The 20,000-nt window shown below is 43.4% G+C and overlaps 1 protein-coding gene across 1 annotated transcript in view; it reads right to left on the bottom strand.

The window, feature by feature from the left end:
* Window positions 1–15,876: 15,876 nt before the first annotated feature.
* Larp1b (La ribonucleoprotein domain family member 1B) overlaps window positions 15,877–20,000 on the bottom strand; it is a 92,523-nt gene continuing 88,399 nt past the window's right edge. The window contains 2 exon segments of the mRNA XM_021196315.2: window positions 15,877–17,164; window positions 19,543–19,670. Coding sequence (XP_021051974.2) covers window positions 16,928–17,164; window positions 19,543–19,670 — 365 coding nt within the window. The 3' untranslated portion in view covers window positions 15,877–16,927.

Here is a 20,000-nt window from a genome sequence, read left to right as displayed (position 1 = left end):
ACAGTGTCTTGGGAAAATGTAATGCCCAGGTTGTCATCTGGCTAGTGGGTGTAGGCATCTTTATGTGCATTCCCTTTATGATAACTAAGCATTTCTTTATGTGCATATTGTTCAGGAGAGTCTCTTCCTTAATAAATTGCTTATTCATGCCATTTTTATGGCCTCCCTATATTTCTTGCTGATATGCATTTTCTCCATCATCCTTTCCTTCCCTTCTCTTCCTCCTCTCCCTCCCTCTTCCTCCTTTCCTTCTTCCTTTCATTTTGCAATACTGGGGATAGAAGCAGTGGATGGCCTTGGGCATGCCAGCTATGTCCCCAGCACCCTTGTCAACTTAAACCATTGCAAATTCTCCTTCCAATCTGTCAGTATCAAGTACCTTTGTCTATGATGTATTTCATTTTATGTTAATACTTTTTGGTGCTACATGCCTTGTATTTTTAAACCTTTTTATTGATTCTTTGTGAACATCACATCATGAACCTCAGCCCCACTCATTGCCCCATCTTTTCATGTCTACCCTCTGTTCCTGCAGCCTCCTTCCCTAGAAGAAAAAAAATTAAAAATCAAAGAAAAATAAACATTAAAAGAAAAATCTCCATGAAGGAAGCTGCAGTGTGTCATGGTGTCACACAGTGCATCCTTTTGTCCAAACATCTCTACTTGCAAAGAGTCATTGCAATGAGTCCGTCATTGGTCTGGTTCAAGGCCTCTGGCTTCTGCTACACAATCAATATATAGTGGATTCTCACCAGAACTCCTCTCAGATATTTTGTTGTTGCCCAGTGTCATGGAGATCCTGCAGCTTTGGATCTGCAGACTGGTTCCTTCATTGCTCCAGCAGTTCATAGATGGGGTAGATGTTGGGGTGGGCCAGCTCAAAGCCCTGGGTCAGGGCCTGGGTGGGTAGCTGAGTTGGTGAGCTCACCAGCTCTCCCACGCCCATACAACCGCAGCCAGCTCTCCAGCACTGCCCCTGCTAGCTGGCCCACCCAAGTGCCTCAGCCAGTGGGGGCAGGGTCAGCTTTCCTCAGGATCAGCTCTACTATGCTGTCTAGGCAAGGTGACATGGACACATGAGTGTGCATGGTCTGTATTTTTAAAGTCCTCTTCTTTTTTAAATAGGAAGTATATCCACACTTGTTGCAAGATATCTGACCACACTATGAACCCTGAGGTTGTGTTATTTACTGTTTGAAAACTAGAAACCTAGTTTCTAATTCTAGTTATGGTGTGGTTTTGCCCTTAGAAACACCTTTAACCCCTCTGACTGGAATACAGACACACCCTTAGTGCACACTTTTAATCCCAAACAATTAAGGTAAAGTTACTTGTTAGAAGGAAGGACCCACCTTTGAAAGTGATGTCTAACTAATTGAGTGGCAGACAAAGTGACAAATCAGAGAAAGATTTGACAGAATAGGATCTGCCCAACTCTCATGAGAAGAGAGAGGAAGGAGACAGCTTTACCAGGACAGTGATACACAGGTTGCAGAGAAAAAACCAAGCTAGACATAAGTAAAGACCATACAAGCCAGAGAATCGGGAGCCAGAAGATTATAACAGATTGCTAGAGTTAGTTTGAGGCCAAGCAGAGAAAATCAGTCAGAGGCAGAGAGAGAAGCCAGATTGAATCAGTCAGTTCGGAGAGGAGTTTGAGCCAGAGCAGCTGAATTAGGATAGCCATCAGAGTTCAGTCAGAACACGGAAGGGTGCGCTTATTCAGCAGTAAGTCTCAAGGGCTGAAAACAATCAAGACCTAGGTAAGACTGTGTGGAGGTCAGCAGCGTCCAGGACTAGGCCTAGGTGAGCAGACAGAGGCAGTCAGTAATCCTCAGATGGCGGTTACATCAGGGGGATGAAAGTTACTTTTACACACACTCCTAACTAAAAAAGATTTTATCTTTAAATTACATGCATGCTGCATCTGTGTCCCCTCTTTGCTGACATGTGCATATGAGGGTTGTGTCCAGGGGCTGGAGAGAGAGGCCAGCAGAACTAAGAGCGCTCGGAGCTGTGTTGTGCAGCAGTTTCCTCTAAAGCATTGCCTTCAAGAGAGAGGAGGAGGGAGGCTTCAAAATGTCTATTTAACGTAAGGCTAAACTTTTTGTCAATCACTTTGATCCCTTTGTGGAATAAAGCATATAATTAAAAATATACAAATAGCCAGGCGGTGGTAGTGCACACCTTTAATCCCAGCACTTGGGAGGCAGAGGCAGGCAGATTTCTGAGTTCGAGGCCAGCCTGGTCTTCAAAGTGAGTTTCAGGACAGCCAGGGCTACACAGAGAAACCCTGTCTCGAAAAAAAATATATATATAGATAGATATTTTAGTGAGTCCTTGAATTCAGGATGCATCCACATTATCCCCCATACTGACGGTTAAGGGTCTGCATCCACACTATCCCCCATACTGACAGGTAAGGGTCATTCCCATTCTGCTTCATGCTTCCCTGTTTTCAGAAAAGAATGTCAGGGGGGCTGGTGAGATGACTCAGTGGGTAAGAGCACCCGACTGCTCTTCCAAAGGTCCGGAGTTCAAATCCCAGCAACCACATGGTGGCTCATAACCATCNGTAACAAGATCTGACGCCCTCTTCTGGAGTGTCTGAAGACAGCTACAGTGTACTTACATATAATAAATAAATAAATCTTTTTTTAAAAAAAAAAAAAAAAAAGAAAAAGAAAAGAAAAGAATGTCAGCCCATGAGAATGGTCCTAGTGGACCACAAACCACCAACTGGGTGAGTGGTAAACACCACCACACAGGCTGTTCGTGAGACCTTTGTTAACCTTCAGGTTGGGGTAACCTGAGGGTAGCTGGAAAGGACAGGTGCCCCCCAAAGGATCCATACTTCTCCTCACCTTTACTTTGGGAGAGGGGTGCCTCAGATGAACCTCACTTGGGTCCTTGATCCAAGGGCAAAACTCAGGTTCTGGTTATAGGTGGGCAAGGAGTCGGCGAGAAGGGGGTGACAAACAAACACGACACAAGGGAGTGTGGATCCAAATGTAATTTGTCTCAAAGCAAGCACCAGTCTTATAATACAGAAAAACAAAAGAGTGGGATCTCACAGCAGGCAATGTACATTTAAGTATCTGACACAAAACAGAGGAATGCCTTCTAAGGACTGGCAGGAACCAACTGGGATAAAATTCAATGTTAACAACTGGAATCAAAAGCAACCCCGCCTAAGGTCCACTTAATCTTAGAAGTCAGGGGCAAGGGCTTAGTGCCCTTGCCATAGTTCCTATTCTAGTCTATTGTACAGGTACAGTCCACCTCTCCCCTAGGCCACAGTAAATTCCTGTGTATGGGTGTAACTCAGCTATCTATGGTTCTAAGTATCTACTCTGGTTCCTCCTTAGACCAGAACCTTCCTTCTTCCTAGATAATGGTAAATCCCTGCATATGGGAGTAGTTTGCCCTGAGATTTCTAACTCTATGTTGTAGATAGTAATGCCTGATTTCTTTCACTATCTCTCTTACAATACTAGAGGCAAATCTGAATGTCACTGAATAGGCAACATTCTTACTGAGTTCAAAGCCCATGGTCGGCTCAAGGACTGCCTAGGACTGGTGAGGAATCTAACTTAGCTGTATGTCAAAAATCAATCCTTAGAGGCACTTATAAAAAAAGCAATATTAAGGGAAAGCACACAGATCCGTTTATAAACTAAAGCAAGGACATTGGAGCATTCATTATACAGGATGCCACAGTTCCAGGAGACTAAGTTTCCATGAACTTTTCGCCTCAGGACCGAGTCCAGGCTTTCGGCCTGTCAGGAGGGTCACTACTGGAGTGGATGTAGCAGAGGGGCAGGATTTATCTGCTTCCACCCCAACTCCCACTTCAGCCTCCCAAGGGCTGTGGTTGGTACAAGCAGGCATGGCCGCACTTGGTTCTCCTTCTCCATGCTCCTTGACTTTTGCAAACACCCATTCCTCTTTCTTCTTGATCTTATTATAAACCAAACAATTTTCATAACTGCTCCTCTAAAAGGAAGTGAGAATTACCAATTCTTGGGAAATAAAGAAAAAAGGAATTTATCCTTCTAGATAGACACACCAATAGGTGGGATTCAAACATATGATCGTATAGCCTTCTTAAACATTGGGTTGGATTTCACTGTTGTCGCTTGTTTTTGTGAGCTGGTGAATTGTTGTCAGGCTGGCCTCCAAATTTGGGTTGTAGTGAGCCTCCTGTTTCGTTCAGCCCCCGGGGAGCTGAGGGACACACTGACACTATTCAGCAGTGCCATACTTGGGTCTGTTGTTGGTTTTGGTTTTCAAGACAGGGTCTCACTCTGTAAACCGAGCTACCCAGGAACCACATAACCCAGGCTGGACCTGAACTTGCAGTTACTTCTACCTCCATCTTCCAATTCATGCCTAGGATTAAAGGCATGAACCACACCTGGCTTTGTTTTGTATTTAAATAAGTGTAAGCACAAGATTTCTCCCAACACACACTATGTATTAATAAGCAAACAAATAAAAGAAAACAATCACCTAGGCAAATTTTAGTGTCTCCTGGCTTCCTCCGCCCTAAATGTTGAATCTCATTCCTTTCCTCAGACTAGTGAATAAATGAGAGTCCTAGACAAGTCACTGATACAGAGAAGCTCTATTTTCAGGTTTGGGATTTGGGGGAAACCAGTGAATGAGAGGCCGGAGAACATTAAAGACGGGCCCAAAATCAGGTTGGTGAGTTCAGGACCCCTTGTTTGTCCCTGGACGGCTGAGCTTACAGGCATGCATCAACACGCCCAGCTTTCCCTTGATTTAACAGACATTCAAGTATTTCATCCCAACTCTGGTTTCTATGTTCCTAATGTGCATTTCTCCACAGCTGTTAAAATCTTTTGTGTGTATTAGAGTTAGCCCTGCTGTTGTTGAGTTGCACTTCTCTCTATATTCTAGAGAGTAACCTCTTATCAGATGTATGACTTGAAAATGTTTTCTACCATGTGTGTATGTTTGTTTTCTTTTTTTCTTTATGTCCTCTGAATCCCAGATGTTTGTATCTGGTACCTCCACAAGTTCCCATGTTTGAGGATTTCTTTCCCAGACAGTGGCAATGTTTTGGAAGACTCTGGATCCTCAGAGGGTAGGCTCTGGCAGGCAGAAGCAGGTCACCAGGGAAGGCCGTTGAAGGTTACATTCTGCCCGAGATTCAGGCCTCACTCTGATTACTGATCCTCTGAGATATAAACTGAACAGCCTCCCCTGCATGTTCCTGCAGACCTGAACTGAGATGTCCCCATGATGAACTGAGACTCTGGTGAGCCAAAGTCACCCTTTACTTCATTAGCCCAGTCAGTTCAGGACTTAGCTATGGCACTGCAGCTAACACATCACTCACAGTTTTGGTGAAGTAAACTTAGTGATTTTTCTTTCCTTTTGCTGCCCTCGCTTTTATTAAGATACTATGGTCAAGTCTAAGGTCACACTGATTTTCCTTACTCTTTGTTCCAAGAGCTCGATGTGTTAGTTCTTTAGGTCCGTACTCCATCCATTATGAGTTAATTTTGTGCCTGGTATCAACGTCCAGCCTCATTCTTTCACCCGCAGACCAGCTTCCCAAGCACCATACATTGAAATGGTCATGGTTTCCCTATTGGATCATCTCGGTACCCCTGTCAGGACTCACTGAGCGTGTGGAGCTGTACCTCTGGTTGTCTGTGCTTATCTGTATGTATGTCAGGCCCACAGCTTCAATTACTATGCCTTTATAAGTTCTGAACTTAAGGGAGCAAGTCAACTCTGTTCATTTTCATTTAGGTCTTTATATATAGCTAGACTTGAGACTGCAAATAGATGCAGAAGGAAAAGGGGAGGCCTCCAAAGTCATGTTTTCTGGCAGCTCTCCACCTTGAATTTTCTTATTTATTCACTTGTTATATATGTCTGTTTTATCTGTATGTATGTCTATGCACCTTGTACCTACAATGTCCAAAAAGGCTAGAGGAGAGCAGAGGGATTCCAGGAACTAGAGTCACAAGATAGTTGAGTTGCCACATGGAGGCTGGGAATCAAACCCAGGAGTAAGTGATCTTAACCACTGAGCTATCCATCCCTCTAGCCCTGAGCTTGCCACCTTTTGAAAGAGCCAGTCAATATCTGTTCTCAGAGTGGTCCACACTGCACTCCTGGAAGACTAAGGAAGCTATGTAATGTAGTCATGAACAAGCGGGCATGGCTAAGGGACGTGTGAAAATCCATCAAAGTTCTATACTGTCATACAGCAGTTCCTCAACCTGTGGTTCGTGACCTCCCTGAGGTCTCTTAGCAGATACCCTGCATACACTGCGATTTGTAACAGTAGCAAAATTACAGTTATGAAGTAGCAACAAAAGTGATTTTATGGTTTGGGGTCACCACGACATGAACCGGGTTAAAGGGTCACAGCTTTAGGAAGGATGAGAGCCACGGCCAGCGAAAGCAGAGTGGGAGAGAATGTGAACACTAACTAGAGTTCTAGCTAGCCGAGCATCTGGGTCAGGGCTGCATTGCTGTGAAGAGACACCATGACCACAGCAACTTTTATAAATGACAACATTTAACTGGGGCTGGCTTACAGTTTCAGAGGTTTAGCCCATTATCATCATGGACGGAAGCATGGCAGCATCCAGGCAGACATGGTGCTGGAGAAGGAGCTGAGAGTTCTACATCTTGGTCTGAAGGCAGGCAGGCAGGCAGGCAGGCAGGCAGGCAGGCAGGCAGGCAGGCAGGCAGGCAGGCAGGAGACTGTCTTCCACAGGCAGCGAGAAGACTATGATCCAAACTGGGCAGAGCCTGAGCATAGGAGGAGACCTCAAACCCACCCCTACGGTGACACACTTCCTCCAACAAGGTCACGCCCCTTAATAGTGCCACTCCCCATGGGGAGTGCCACACCATGATGTGAGAGTGCATGCTTGTCATTCTAGCACTTAAGGAACTAATAAGGTAGGAGGATTGTGAGTTTGTTAGCCTGGGATACACAGAGATAACTGTCTCAAAAAACAAAAAACAAAGCAGAAAATAGGACAAGTCTTAATTCTTCACTGAAAAGCCAACAGGCTTGGATCTGGAGAGATGGCTCATCCCATAAAGTCACCACTGCAAAAGCAGGAGGACCTGAGTTCAGAATCCTGGACCCATGTGAACAGGCAACACGGAGTGCTTACCTGTGCTCCTAGCTCGGGGGGAGGTGAAGATTGGGAGACCCCGGAACTTGCTGTCTAGCTGGTGTGGCTGAATCAGTTCCTGGCTCAATGAGAGACTGTCTCAACAAATAAAGTGGGGAGCGATAGAGGAAGACACCCAACATCCATATCTATCTCCACATGCATATCACATGTGCACGCACACACCTGAATGTGCAAAGGAACCTGTGTGATTGTGTCACACACACACACACACACACACAAATGGCCTTTAATGAGTCTGAGTAGCTCTCTGAAGATGCTCTCTTATTTTTATTCCATTTCATGATCTCTATCTATGGGGGTTATATTACCTGCTCTGCCTGCCTCCCAAGGATGCACTGAGGCTCAGCTGACACCAAGCATGTGACAGCCCTTGCAACACTGTGAAATTCCCTAACTTAGAAGCTGTTACCATCCACACTGACTGTTGATCTTCCATCTCTCCAGAGTCATGAAGCAGTTTTGGTCAGCACTTTGACGACCATGAAGTCGGACTGCTGGTCTCCAAAGTTCATTGCTAAGAGTTTTGACTGACAGCTTCTTACCCAGTCAGCTCAGGTGGATAATCAAGAAGCCACACTGACACACACTGCTTTCACTGCCACAGAGCCCAGGAACGGCCAGGGAGAAGCTGGGAAGCTTGAGGGAGAGGTCCCTTTCCCCTCCTGAGCCTGTAAGGGAGAGGATGGAGCTATTCACTTACCAGGCTGCTGCTATAGTGGCTGCTGACCCCACAGCTGAGTTGTGGTCCCAACAGGGGGTCCTGTAAAAACAATCAGGCTGGACAGTGGTGGTGCACGCCTTTAATCCCAACAGCAGAGGCTATGAGTTCAAGGCCAGCCAACTACAGAGCTAGTTCCAGGACAGCCAGGGACAGGGATACACAAAGAAACCCAGTCTTGAAAACCAAAACCAAAACCAAACCAAACCAAACCAAAACACCCGAACCTCATTCAACCCAAACAGCAAACACCAGCCCTATTGGCTGTTGGCCTTAGAGCAATCGCCAGGGCTCCTGACAAGTCACTCTGAGCCTCTTGATAGGATTCCCACCACCCACAGAAGTACAGAGAAATCTCTTCATCTCTGCATGTTAATTAAGGAGGACAGATGGCCCTGTGATTATTCAACCATATGTAGGTCATGACTAAATGAATTAATAAGCAACTTAATTCTCAGCCGCCTCCATGAGCTTATAGCTATGAACAAACAATTGTAGTGTCCTGGGAGACCAGCTCAGCGGGCAGGGGAACTACATCTCCCTCTCACATACCTAAAGTCCCATGGCCCAGGAAGGGACATCTTTGCTTCTCCACCCCATGTTGTCTGCTACATAATATTTGGGATATTAAAATGAGTCAAAAGTTGTACATTTTAGTTGTCCACTTATAAACTGCATAACTGCAGCTAGCAGGGGGTCTCTTGGTCTCTCTCCCTCTCCCTCTCCCTCTCTCTCTCTCTCTCTCTCTCTCTTTCTCTGTCTCTCTCCTCTTTCTCTTTCTCATCTCTCTCTCCCTCATTTTTCTTTCCTGTCTTTATGTTAAACTTCCCTTAACTGATCACCTAAAATCAATAGAAGTCCCAGATCAACCCCCCCAAAAACAAAATGAAAACAAACAAACAAACAAACAAACAATCCTCAAACTGACACAAAGACAGCATAAAGGAAGGTGAGGCAAGTCCCCAAAATGCTCAAAGAAGGAAACTGTGGTAGCTGAGGCTGCTGAAGGCCCATTCAGAACAGAGGGCCATAACTAATTCTTGCTTTTTATATACAGCAAGACTGGCTTTTCAGGCATGGGCCCCTGCTCACGACTTTGGATATGGTAGGCAGAGAGCTGTGCCCGACACGGAGGGGGCAGGAGTAAAAGCCCTCTGAGGGCACAGCTGAGACAAGGCATGGTGTGGAGTGCGTGAGTTTAAGCAAGAGGAGCCCTGCATGGCTGCAAGGCTGTGCTTAGTGGGACTCCAGCTGGCTTCCTCAGGGCAGAAACCTATACCGTCTTGGCATCTTCTGGGACAAGAGTCTTCCAGCATCACCTGCATGTATGTATCTTTTCTTGCACTACATGTCCTGAGATGATGCTTTCTATAGCTGTAGCTAAGTTCTCTTCTGTCTGTATGAAGCTTTTCTTTCATTTTCAAACACATGGGATCTGATTAACTTTTATCTGAGTAGATAAGTAGATACTTTTTTTTTTTTTAACTTTCTAGAAGTACCAATGGTTTTTCAATACCAAAGCCAGTTACTGTCAGATAGAACTCCCGGTGTAGATTTTAAATTGTGGAGCAGAATAACAGTCATTGCGGTGGCCTATAACAGACATGGTACTTCTCAGCTCCCAAGTTCCTTCTTTCCTACTGCTGCTACTGTGTCAAAAAGAACTCAAGCACTACTTAAAAATAAAATATTTTGTAAACAGACAATAGAAAAGATGATGTAAGGATTCACAGTAATCAAAAGATACTTAATACAATTTGATTAAAGCATATTTTGACCCCCCCTTGTTAAATAACATAGAGAACACAAGCCAAAAAGAGACAAAGCTTCCTCCCCCACTAAGACATTCCTAAAGAGAAACTCATTAACTCTCCAGGTTTGGCAGCAGATCACCTCTGTGGGGCTTGAACACTGCCAAGCTGAAGATGTGGAAATGGGTGGGTTTACAATATCTATGTCCATATGATCTGAAGAGTTTTATCCTGCATTTAAAACCCTCTGTTAAGCCGACTTGACAACCCAAAGCAGTAAGACAGGGTGGGATTTCATTGCTGCTGTTACCACTGTTTCTACTGGCTATGCTGTCTCTGAACTTGGGCAGTCCTCCTGCCTCAGCCTCCTGAGTCCTAAGATTAAAAGTGTGGCCAACATACCAGTTCTAAATGGGAGGGTTGTGTTACACTGATATTCTCTCTTGCTCTCACTCTCTCTGTCCTTCCTCCCCACTCCTGTTCTCCTCCATGCCCCTGTGTGTGCGTTTGTGCGTGTGTGTATGCATTCGTGAGATGTATGTGCCAGTCAGAGGGCCTCATGCATGGGACCAATCCTCTCCATTTACCATGTGGGTTCTGGGGATTGAACCCAGGAGGTCAGGCTCTGGCTAGCACCTTTACACGCAGAGCTATCTCACTGGCCAAAACGGGGGATTTCTGACACACCTGTGAGATATTATGATGTCTTCCTTTGGCCCTTCAGAAACTTTGACAGTAGCCAGTTTCCAGCACAGAAGTTGTCTTTCATCCTCTGTAGCCAGGTTCTGGTTTGAGGATATTCCGAAGACAGGATCACAAGTGTGTCACACAAAACTTAAAATAAAAAAAAACCCAAACTGTTGCTACTACACACAGCAGCCAAACTCGAGTCTCGTGAATGCTGGAAGGATTTCCGCAGACACACTGCTATCCCCATGCCACTTGTTTGCCTTCTCCACCCCTGCTGTTTTATAGGTCACAGTGCTGCTTAGAAGACTTCACACATTCCCCTTCCATGGTTTAAGAATTTATACAAGATATGGCATGTACATGGCACATGGATTTCAGACCTTCTCTTTCTTCCTTTTCTCCTCATGCTTTGCAGAAAACAGCTGTGGCCAGAAGAGACAGCATTTCTGGCCCTTACTTGTGGTGGTCAACTATGAGGGAATCCTATCTGGACCATATCTCCCCTGATAATTCTTCTCCCTCAGAACACCTTGGTTTCTACTACCTGAGCTAGTACTTGCATGATTTAGGCATGAGTAGTTCAATCCCAGTTAAGATGGGAGAACAAAATGCTTCAGAAACAGTCACTAAAAATTGTTTCTAGGAAACTGATGTTCTAAAGTGAAGATGCTGCCCACGTAACACAGCAAGTTTGCATTTTATGTAATCTATGAACATTGAGAAGACTTGAGAAAATCGTGGTGATGCATGCTTATAAGGCCAACACTCAGGAAGTCGAGGCAGGAGGATCAGAAGTTCAGGGTCAGCTCAGCTAATAGCAAGTTCAAGACCAATGTAGGCTGCACGAGACCCTAACTCAAAAGAGAAAAGACAATTTTTACTTCTAGCGAACTACAGAGCATGTGGGACTTTACCTGGGCCTCCTATAATTATATATAATATATTATATATAATTATATTATAGCCTATAATATATATAAGACTCTACCATAATTTTGAACACTAACACCAGCAAAGCTTATGAAAAAGTACAATGGGGAATGAAGCAGGCTGGGGCTGGTCCTGATTCAGTCAGGGTGTCTGCTAATCGGTTTTAGCCTAAGTAGAAGAAAAGGCAGGCACATGCTGACCTGCGATAAACCTGATTTACAGAGGATAAAAAGACAATTTCTGTGCTGGAAAGCAGCTACTGTTAAAGTTGTTGTAAAAGTTGTAGAAGTTATTGAAGAATTCCTGGGGCAAATTCTCAAACGTGAACAAAAATACAAGTTCTGTAAAGCAGGGAAAGTCCAGCCTGAAATGTGTGGAGGCCCAGCTGGAAGGGAGAAGCCACAGCTGGATGGGAGAGGCCACAGCTGGACGGGAGAGGCCCCAGCAAGGCAGTCTCATGTCCAGCTCCTGGAGGGTCATAGCAAGGCAGAATAGCTGCCAGGCACGGAGAGTGGCAATGTTTCAGTTCCATAACCCAGGCCTACACTTCCTGGAACTTACCCTGGTCAACTGTTCATCCCTGCTTCTGATAAGCAGGTGAACCTTCCACAAACAGTCCTAACTTATCTGTAGGCAGGTACAGTACAAAGAACCAGAGCTCTAAGTATCCACAGAACACTCCAATGGGCATTTGTAACTCCCTAGAGGACAGGAGCCTTGGCCAGTGAGTGCTTAGTCTCAACAGCTGTTTACATGGGACTCCCCACCTCATGTGCTCTGTCAATTGCTCTGCTTGGGTTCTGGCAATACCCCGAGATATGCAGGACTTTGTAGCCGAAGGCACGAGGAGCCTGAACTCCACAGATGAGCAGTTTCACAATGGCAGCTGCTAACGTCTTACCTTCAAACTGCAGGCGTCTGCTAATTTATGTGGAGTGTTTTCAAAGCCCACACCTTAGATTATACTTAGGGACAGGCAACTGCAAACCAATTTGGACATTAACCATTACAGGACTGAGATATCTACACTATAATAAAAATCAAATACCTTTAAAAACACTATGGGTGTGTGTGGGTGTGGGTGGGTGTGTGTGTGTGTGTGCGTGTTTTTTGGGGAGGGGGGGCTGTGGCTATGCAGAGGCTGCATTGGTTAGATTCAAGTCCAGCTTATACTATACAGTGAGGCCCTGTCTCAAACAAACAAAACACCCACCTTGAAAAACAGACTGTCCGTAGCCTCAGAATAAAAAATCAAAACCTGGAAAAATCAAAACGCAATGGCACGTTCTGGCTTAGAACTTACTGCAGAAATATGTGTTGTTAGAAAGCATTCCATTGGCCAACTCTTTCTTCATTGGCCAAGAGAAAAAAAAGTTATTGGAAGCAGGGCTGGCGATGTAGTGAGGCATAGAGGATTTATTTGCCTAGAGAGAGGCTCTGAATCAATCCTTGATACCAAATTTAAAAAGAAAAAAATTAAAAGTTAAACTGGCAAACAGTAAAAGGCTACAGATGATTCTTTTTTTAAAAGAATTTTATTCTTATTACTGTGCACATGTGTGCAGGTAACCACAGAAGCCGGAGATGGAGATTCAGGTAGCCATGATATGCCTGATGTGGGGTCTGAAGGACTCAAACTCTGTTTATCTGTTAGGGTAGGTTCCACTCCCAACCAGTCATCTGCAGGCCAGCATGGTTCTTAATTAAGCCTGGAACAAATTCTTCATACCTTAAGACCAGAAAGACATTATTTCTGAATAGTCTGGTATAAAAATGGTCATTTTTGGTTTGTCTTTTTTGGGGGAAAATGGGGATTCTATTCTTTTCTAACCATTATGTCCCAAAGGACTTATCTAAGTCCGAGACATGCCACTAATTGGACAAAACATAGTCTTACCAATGTGCACCCAGTCTTGATTTCCTGCTTCAGGATTGCAGTCCTAGCAGCTTCCACCTGCCTAGCTGTGTGATAATTTGTTCGTCATAAGAGAATGCTCTACTATTAGGTTCCTCATGTCCCAGGCAGTACCTCTTTACCAATGATTTAACTATATAATCTGTGTTGGTCAGACATGTAAATGAAAATGTAATGTTTTCTCTATCATTATCCAATGAAATAAATAGCTCAGTCTAATTTACTAATAACAGGGATATGTATATGAATATTAGTAATTCAAGCCATTGATATAATTCTATATCACCACAAGATGGAGTAAGAGTTCAACACACACACTAAATTCACACACACACACACACACACACACACACTCTCCTATGTCACAAGTCCATAGCTCTGACATGTTCTATTCTGCCATCTAGTGGTTATACAATTGGCTATCATTCTACTGGATCTGTCTCCCATGAAAGAATAGAATAACTGAGTTTCTAGGACCTAAGGAATTAGTTGCAGGAAAAGACAGAGCACAAACAGAAAGTGGTAACATCACATCACGACAGCAAGAGGCTAAAAAATGCCAGAAATGCTGAGGTGTCAGCTCTCAAAACAAGTTCAGAAAAATCAACCTCAAAGCTACACCAGACACGGTGGTCATCTCAGTAGAGGAAGATCAGGAGGCAAGGCCATCTTCAGCTACGCAGCCTGCTGGACCTCACGCCTGTCCCAGGAAGGGAATGGCAGGTTCTTGAGGGACTTAAATTGTAGATCTGATCACTTAGATTCATAGTCAGTTTATAGTATCAGTTTATAGTATTTTCTTTTCATCTAACACCAATTTTTTACTGCTGAAGTTTTACATTTAGAATTAAGGGGGCATAATTGTTAACTTTTATCAAAAAAATGTACTTGGGGTTGGTGAGATGGCTCAACAGTTAAGAACACTGGCTGCTCTTCCAGAGGACCTGGGTTCAATTCCAGCACCCACAGGGCACCTTCCAACCATATGTAGCTCCAGTTTCAGGGATCTGCCATCTTCAGACATACTTGCAGGCAAAACACCAAAGAGCAGAAAATAAAAATAAATAAATGGTTTAAAAATGTACTTAAACATAAAATCAGACAGCACAGGGTCAATATTATTGGTGAGTAAAATGCCAAATAAATTAATCAATGAATATAAACATTCCCCTAAGGAAAAGAAGAGACATGACCAAGCGGTCTACAAATAATACAATCAACAGACAATACAAGTTCTCACTCAGTAATCTGAGCAGGATGACAAAAGGCCAGCAAGACAGTTCAGAAAGTAAAGTCCCTGGCAGCCAACCCCGATGACCTGAGCTCAATCCCCCAGACCCACAGGGTGAAGACACGTGTCTTCTGTGAGTTGTCCTTTGACCTCCACATGTTCACTGTGGCAATTGTCCCAAAAGTGTAAAAAATGATTAAAGGACAAGAAGATGAAAACAATCTGTCCCCCCCCCCCGTTTTAATGGAGAGGAAAACTTGTAACTGTTGCTCACAAGGATGGAAGGAAACACACACCACTGAACCCCGATATCCAGCTGACATTTGAATGTAAACCTCTGGAGATTTATTCTAGGAGTAACTCCAAACTTATACACATAGATCAGTCTGTAATAAATTAATTGGTTGCCCATAAAAGCCAAACTTTGGCCATAGCTGAGTTCAACAATAGGCAGATATGTAAATTCAGTGCACAATGTAATGGGACACTGTGTAACTAATGAAGGTTACCATATAAAAATATAACAGTCATTACAAGGCAACATCTCTGAGTAAAAACCAGCACTTTAAAATTCCATATGTATAGCAAAATACCAATTTTGTTTCTTTCTTTTTTTTTTTAAAAAAGGGTTATTTTCTTTTTTTGAGATTTTCTGAATTTCTCAAAGTACATGTATATGAAAAATAAAATATGTATTACAAACTGACTACACCTCCACAGATAATAATACATCATTACCTGAACAAAATTACTGGCTTAGAAAAGCCCCCGAAGAACAGGACACCCACTTAAGTCTACAGGACCACAGCTTGTTTTGCACCCCCCCTTTTTTTGAATACTTAGTTGCTTTCTAAAGTAAAAATTTCAAAACTGTCACAGTTTTGAACTGTGTGTTATTAGTATGCATGACAACCCTTTCTCAAAAGAGTGTATATCTCTGTCTTTTTCTTTATGTTTTCCTTCCTCTCCTACTTCTCTCCCGTTCTCCCACTTTCCCTTTTTCTGTGAGGGATGCAGTCTGGGCCTCACAGCGCTCTGCAAGCTTTTTGTCCCAGCGACATCACCGTACTTTAGGGTTTTTTCCCCCAATGGTGAGGATTGAACTCAGGGCTTGATAAATGCCTGGTAAGTGCTCTTCCACTGAGTCACATCCCCAGGAAGTATTTTAATATGTAACTTATAAGAACAAGATAAGCTCTCCAGTCTCCTCAGAGAGACAATAATCAATGCCGTCATTGAGACTTGGTATTTCTGCTTGTGTGATAAAGTACTTCTGAATCATGCTGTGCTCAGTACAAATGAACCTAAGAACTTCGTCACTGGAACTTCATTAGTGAAACATAATGACAACCAAGCCTACTAGAAGTCAAATCCGATGGCATAGTGAATGAAGCATGAATAAAGTTTAAAAGTTGATTCAGATAATTCAAAATAATTTATCTTTTAAATTCCACAAAACTAAAACTATTATTTAGCCACATCAGTTACAATAGCACTAAGAATTAAAAATCAATTTATTACATCTCTTAAAAACAATTATGAGTATAGGATGACAAAGAGAAACGAAATGGAAACACTAAGCATGCCTCCTGGGTGACCAGTGTATGACTGCTTGTGACACACCCACATGCACATGTAAACAGCAGGCATATTCAAAACAAATTTATTTATTTATACAACTATTCCAGGAAAACACAACTATTCCAGTTTTCAAGCATATGTGCGAGATTCTGTAGAATCACAAAAGTCAATCGGCCTGAGTATACACACCCAGCTTACGCCAGTTCAGAAGTTCCACATCCACACAGCTGCTGTGACGGCCTCTGACTTAGGGAAAGCAATGGCTGGAGCCACAGGCCTCACTACAGCTATAGTCTGCTATGCATTCCTTTGTTGTGTGTGTGTGTGTGTGTGTGTGTGTGTGTGTGTGTGTCTGAGAGAGAGAGAGAGAGAGAGAGAGAGAGAGAGAGAGAGAGAAGAGAAGGGAAGAAAGGAAGGAAGAAAAAAATTCCCTTCTAGTTATGTATATACAAGAATAAAATAACTGTAACTGTATGTTTCCTATCCATTTCTGAAGTTAAGACCTATATACATAATCTTTCCTTGCTTTTTGACATGTTCAAACATGGACTGACAGGGAGACAACTGACTCTTTGATAGTTTTACAGAAGAGATGAATACAATACACTGTATCTCCTGTAAGAGGGATGAGCTAAAATGTCAGGTATTCCATGCATGTTTAAGTGTAATAAAGCAATTTTGTTCTTGTAAACAGTCAAGAAAACATAATGGCAAAGACTCCACGGGGTCCCCTGAGGTCAAGCAGACCTTGTTTGTAGAATCAGGGGAAACATGTGGAGTTCATCTTGCTAGGAAAAAAAAAAGACTACAATTCTTTTCCTTTTTGTTTTTTCTGATTATCACAATTAAACATCAGAAGATCTGTCCACATACACATTGATTTCAAGAACACACGGCAGGCATTTGTGTAAGCATCTACTTCCCTGGTACTTCAACCCTAGAGGCCAAGGCCGCGCCCTCACTGTGAGTTGTCACTGGGCTCCTGTGGATTTCCCCTGGGCATCCTCCTTGGGACTGCAGTTCCCTGGCAGACGCAGGCTCAGCAGTGCTTGGTGGTGGTGCTGAAGGGTGAGATGGAAGTGTATGATGAATACTCTCCTCCCCAGAAGTAGATGAATGTCTTTGTCTTCCAAATTCCTCACTAGTAGGGGGCTGCAAGGCATGAAAGACAGCAGAGCAGACATTTTCACTATTCCCCTCCGAGTCCAAGCCAGACTTTTTAACCAGGGCATCCCCTTGGTGCTTAGAGGCTCTAGCAGCACAATACATTCCTACAGAAACTCACAGGGCTACATTTACATTTCCTGGGCAGACTGGGACGAGCTTGTTCAGTCAGCACAAACCTAAGAAGCTGCCCCTATGTCTATGGCCAGGGTGCACTACGGAGCCCTCCCTCTAAGGAAATGGTTCAGTGAGGCCACTTCTTCACTGGCCTTCCTTTAGCTTCTTGGATGCATTTCCGTTCTAGTCCCTTCCTCGCCACCAGACTCCTGTTGTGGCTTCTCCAGTGTCCAATGGCTAAACAACAGCTGAATGGAACCAGAAAGGGGGAAAGATGCTAGGTCAAACAGCCCGCAGGTAGTGTGACATTCACCCAGGATTCCTGTGCTATAGGGACTAGACAGTATTATTGAGGATATGAAAGTTAAATCCATTTATAATGCAAGCAGGAATGGGGACATTGAAAATGTCTGCTTTGGAGTCTGTTTTAGTTTTGCAGTTAGAATCTTTTTTGTTTCGTTTTATTGTTTTGTTTGTTTTGTTTTGTTTTGTTTTGTTTTTCCGAGACAGGGTTTCTCTGTGTAGCCCTGGCTGTCCTGGAACTTACTCTGTAGACCAGGCTGGCCTTGAGCTCAGAAATTTGCCTACCTTTGCCTCCCAAATGCTGGGATTAAAGGCGTGCGCCACCACCGCCCAGCTCAGTTATAAATCTAACTGTATATAGTTAGACTAATATTCTTTAATCTGAAAAATAAATTAAAACAATAACCACCTTCCCCTCCCCTCCGCTGTATTTAGAACTGAGGGTCTATGTTTGTGGCAAGCATAACATCTTTTCTACTTTTTAGGGTTCCCCTCCCCTCACTTTTTTTCTTTGTAGTTATTTTCTTGATTTAACCTTTTGGTTTCCACTTGAAATCAAACCAATTAAAGTACCCACCAATTAACAGTCTTGCAGTACTTTTTGATGCCAGGGACCCATCTGACCCAGAGCAACATGCACACTAGGCTTAGTCCTGACTCTAAGTTTATTATGAAGAACCTCCAAATGCGTATATCATCACACACTCTATAAAAAGTTATAAGGATAAAAGCACATTAAAAAGTAGAAAGTTGCTGCACTCTAGAGGCAGAGGCAGGTGGATATCTGTGAGTTCGAGGCCAGCCTGACCTGCAGAGAGCAAGCTCTAGGACTGGCTGCACAGAGAAAAACCCTGTCTTGAGAAACAAAACAAAACAAAAACGAAGCAAACAAAAAAGAGAGGGAGGAAGAAGAGGACAGGGAGGAGGGGGAGGAGGAAGGAGGAAGAGGAAGAGGAAGAGGAAGAGGAGGAAGAAGAAAAAGAGTTGGAGGAGAAAAGTTTGAGCTGGAGAGATAACTCTCTCTCCAGCAGCTAGAAGAACTGTCTGTTCTTGCAGAGGACCAGAGTTGAGGTTCTCTGCACCCACATCAGGTGGCTCACACCCTGTGCAACTCCAGCTCCAGGGACCCAAAGCCCTCTTCTGGATTCTGTTGCCATACATACTCACACACATGCTCAAATAAAATAACCTTTGAAAGAAAAGGTAAAAAGTTTGGGTGAGGATACAGCTTAGTAGTGAACAGTTGCTCAGCATGTACAAGCAAGCCCTTAGCTCAAGCCTTAGCCCAGAAAACAAGCCAAAGCTAAGCTAGACAAAACCGACGGAAAAGGTTTCACAGTTCTAGTACATCTCATCAGTCTAGAAACCATGTAAGTATGGTTGTGCATCAAAATTCAAATGCACTGACAACTGTCCTATTATGTGATATGTTCTCATTTGGAAAATCCTGTGTGTGTGTGTGTGTGTGTGTGTGTGTGTTCATGAATGTGCAAGTGTCTATGTGCGAGACAAGAAGTTGATGTCAGATGTCTTCTTCTGTCAGCCTCCACCCTATCATTGGAGACTCGTGGATTGGGGTAGGCCGACCAGCCATTGAGCATCATGAATGTGCCTGTCTCTGCTCCCATACTCTCTCCCCAGTATCAGGGTTACAGATGCACATCTGACTGTGCTCAGCTTTCCCATGAATGCTGGGGATACCTGATGTAGGTTTGGCAAGTTCTTTACCAACTGGGCTATCTCTCTATCTCCCATTTTTGGGAAATCAAAATGAAGAAAGTATATGGTAATTTTCTTATCTATCTATTTTTGTGCCTGTTTTCAAAGTTCAACGTCAAAAGTTCAAAATTAACACCCCCAAATTTAAGATTAACATTATGAAAATTGGTTAAGTTATAAAGTAATACAAGAGATAAAAACAATAGAGAAAATAAATTAAAACTTACATCAACACGGAAGTCTTCTAACTTATTAAAACGGCTGAGGTATTCCTGAAGTTTCGGGTCAACAGGCTTGGTCTTAGATTCAGAATATTTCAGATAGGCCCAAAATTTTTCCAGTCCATATAGCTGGCCTTAATAACAAAAGAATATATGGTATTTGGAACTAACAACCCTATTATGCACAGGATCTCACCAGCAATAAACCACACACAATGAATGAGCAATGGTGGCAGTTAACATCTACTGATCGTTTACTATAGAACAGATACTACTTAGGTTTTTATCAAATATCAAACAATCTGAACCACATGTACCTAGCCTGGGAGGATAGCTCCTTCTGTCGACATTACAGATGGGAACACTGAGCTGGCTGGCAAGGTGAAGGAACTGGTCTAAGTCACATGGCTACTGAGAAAGGGAAAGGGACTGAGACCTAAGGGTTTGGGCCATAGCCTACACTC

Source organism: Mus pahari, chromosome 4 (assembly GCF_900095145.1).
Source record: "Mus pahari chromosome 4, PAHARI_EIJ_v1.1, whole genome shotgun sequence".
NCBI classification, from domain to species: Eukaryota; Metazoa; Chordata; class Mammalia; order Rodentia; family Muridae; genus Mus; species Mus pahari.
The sequence above is the reverse complement of the archived record's forward strand: the minus strand, read 5'-3'. Positions and strand labels throughout refer to the sequence as shown.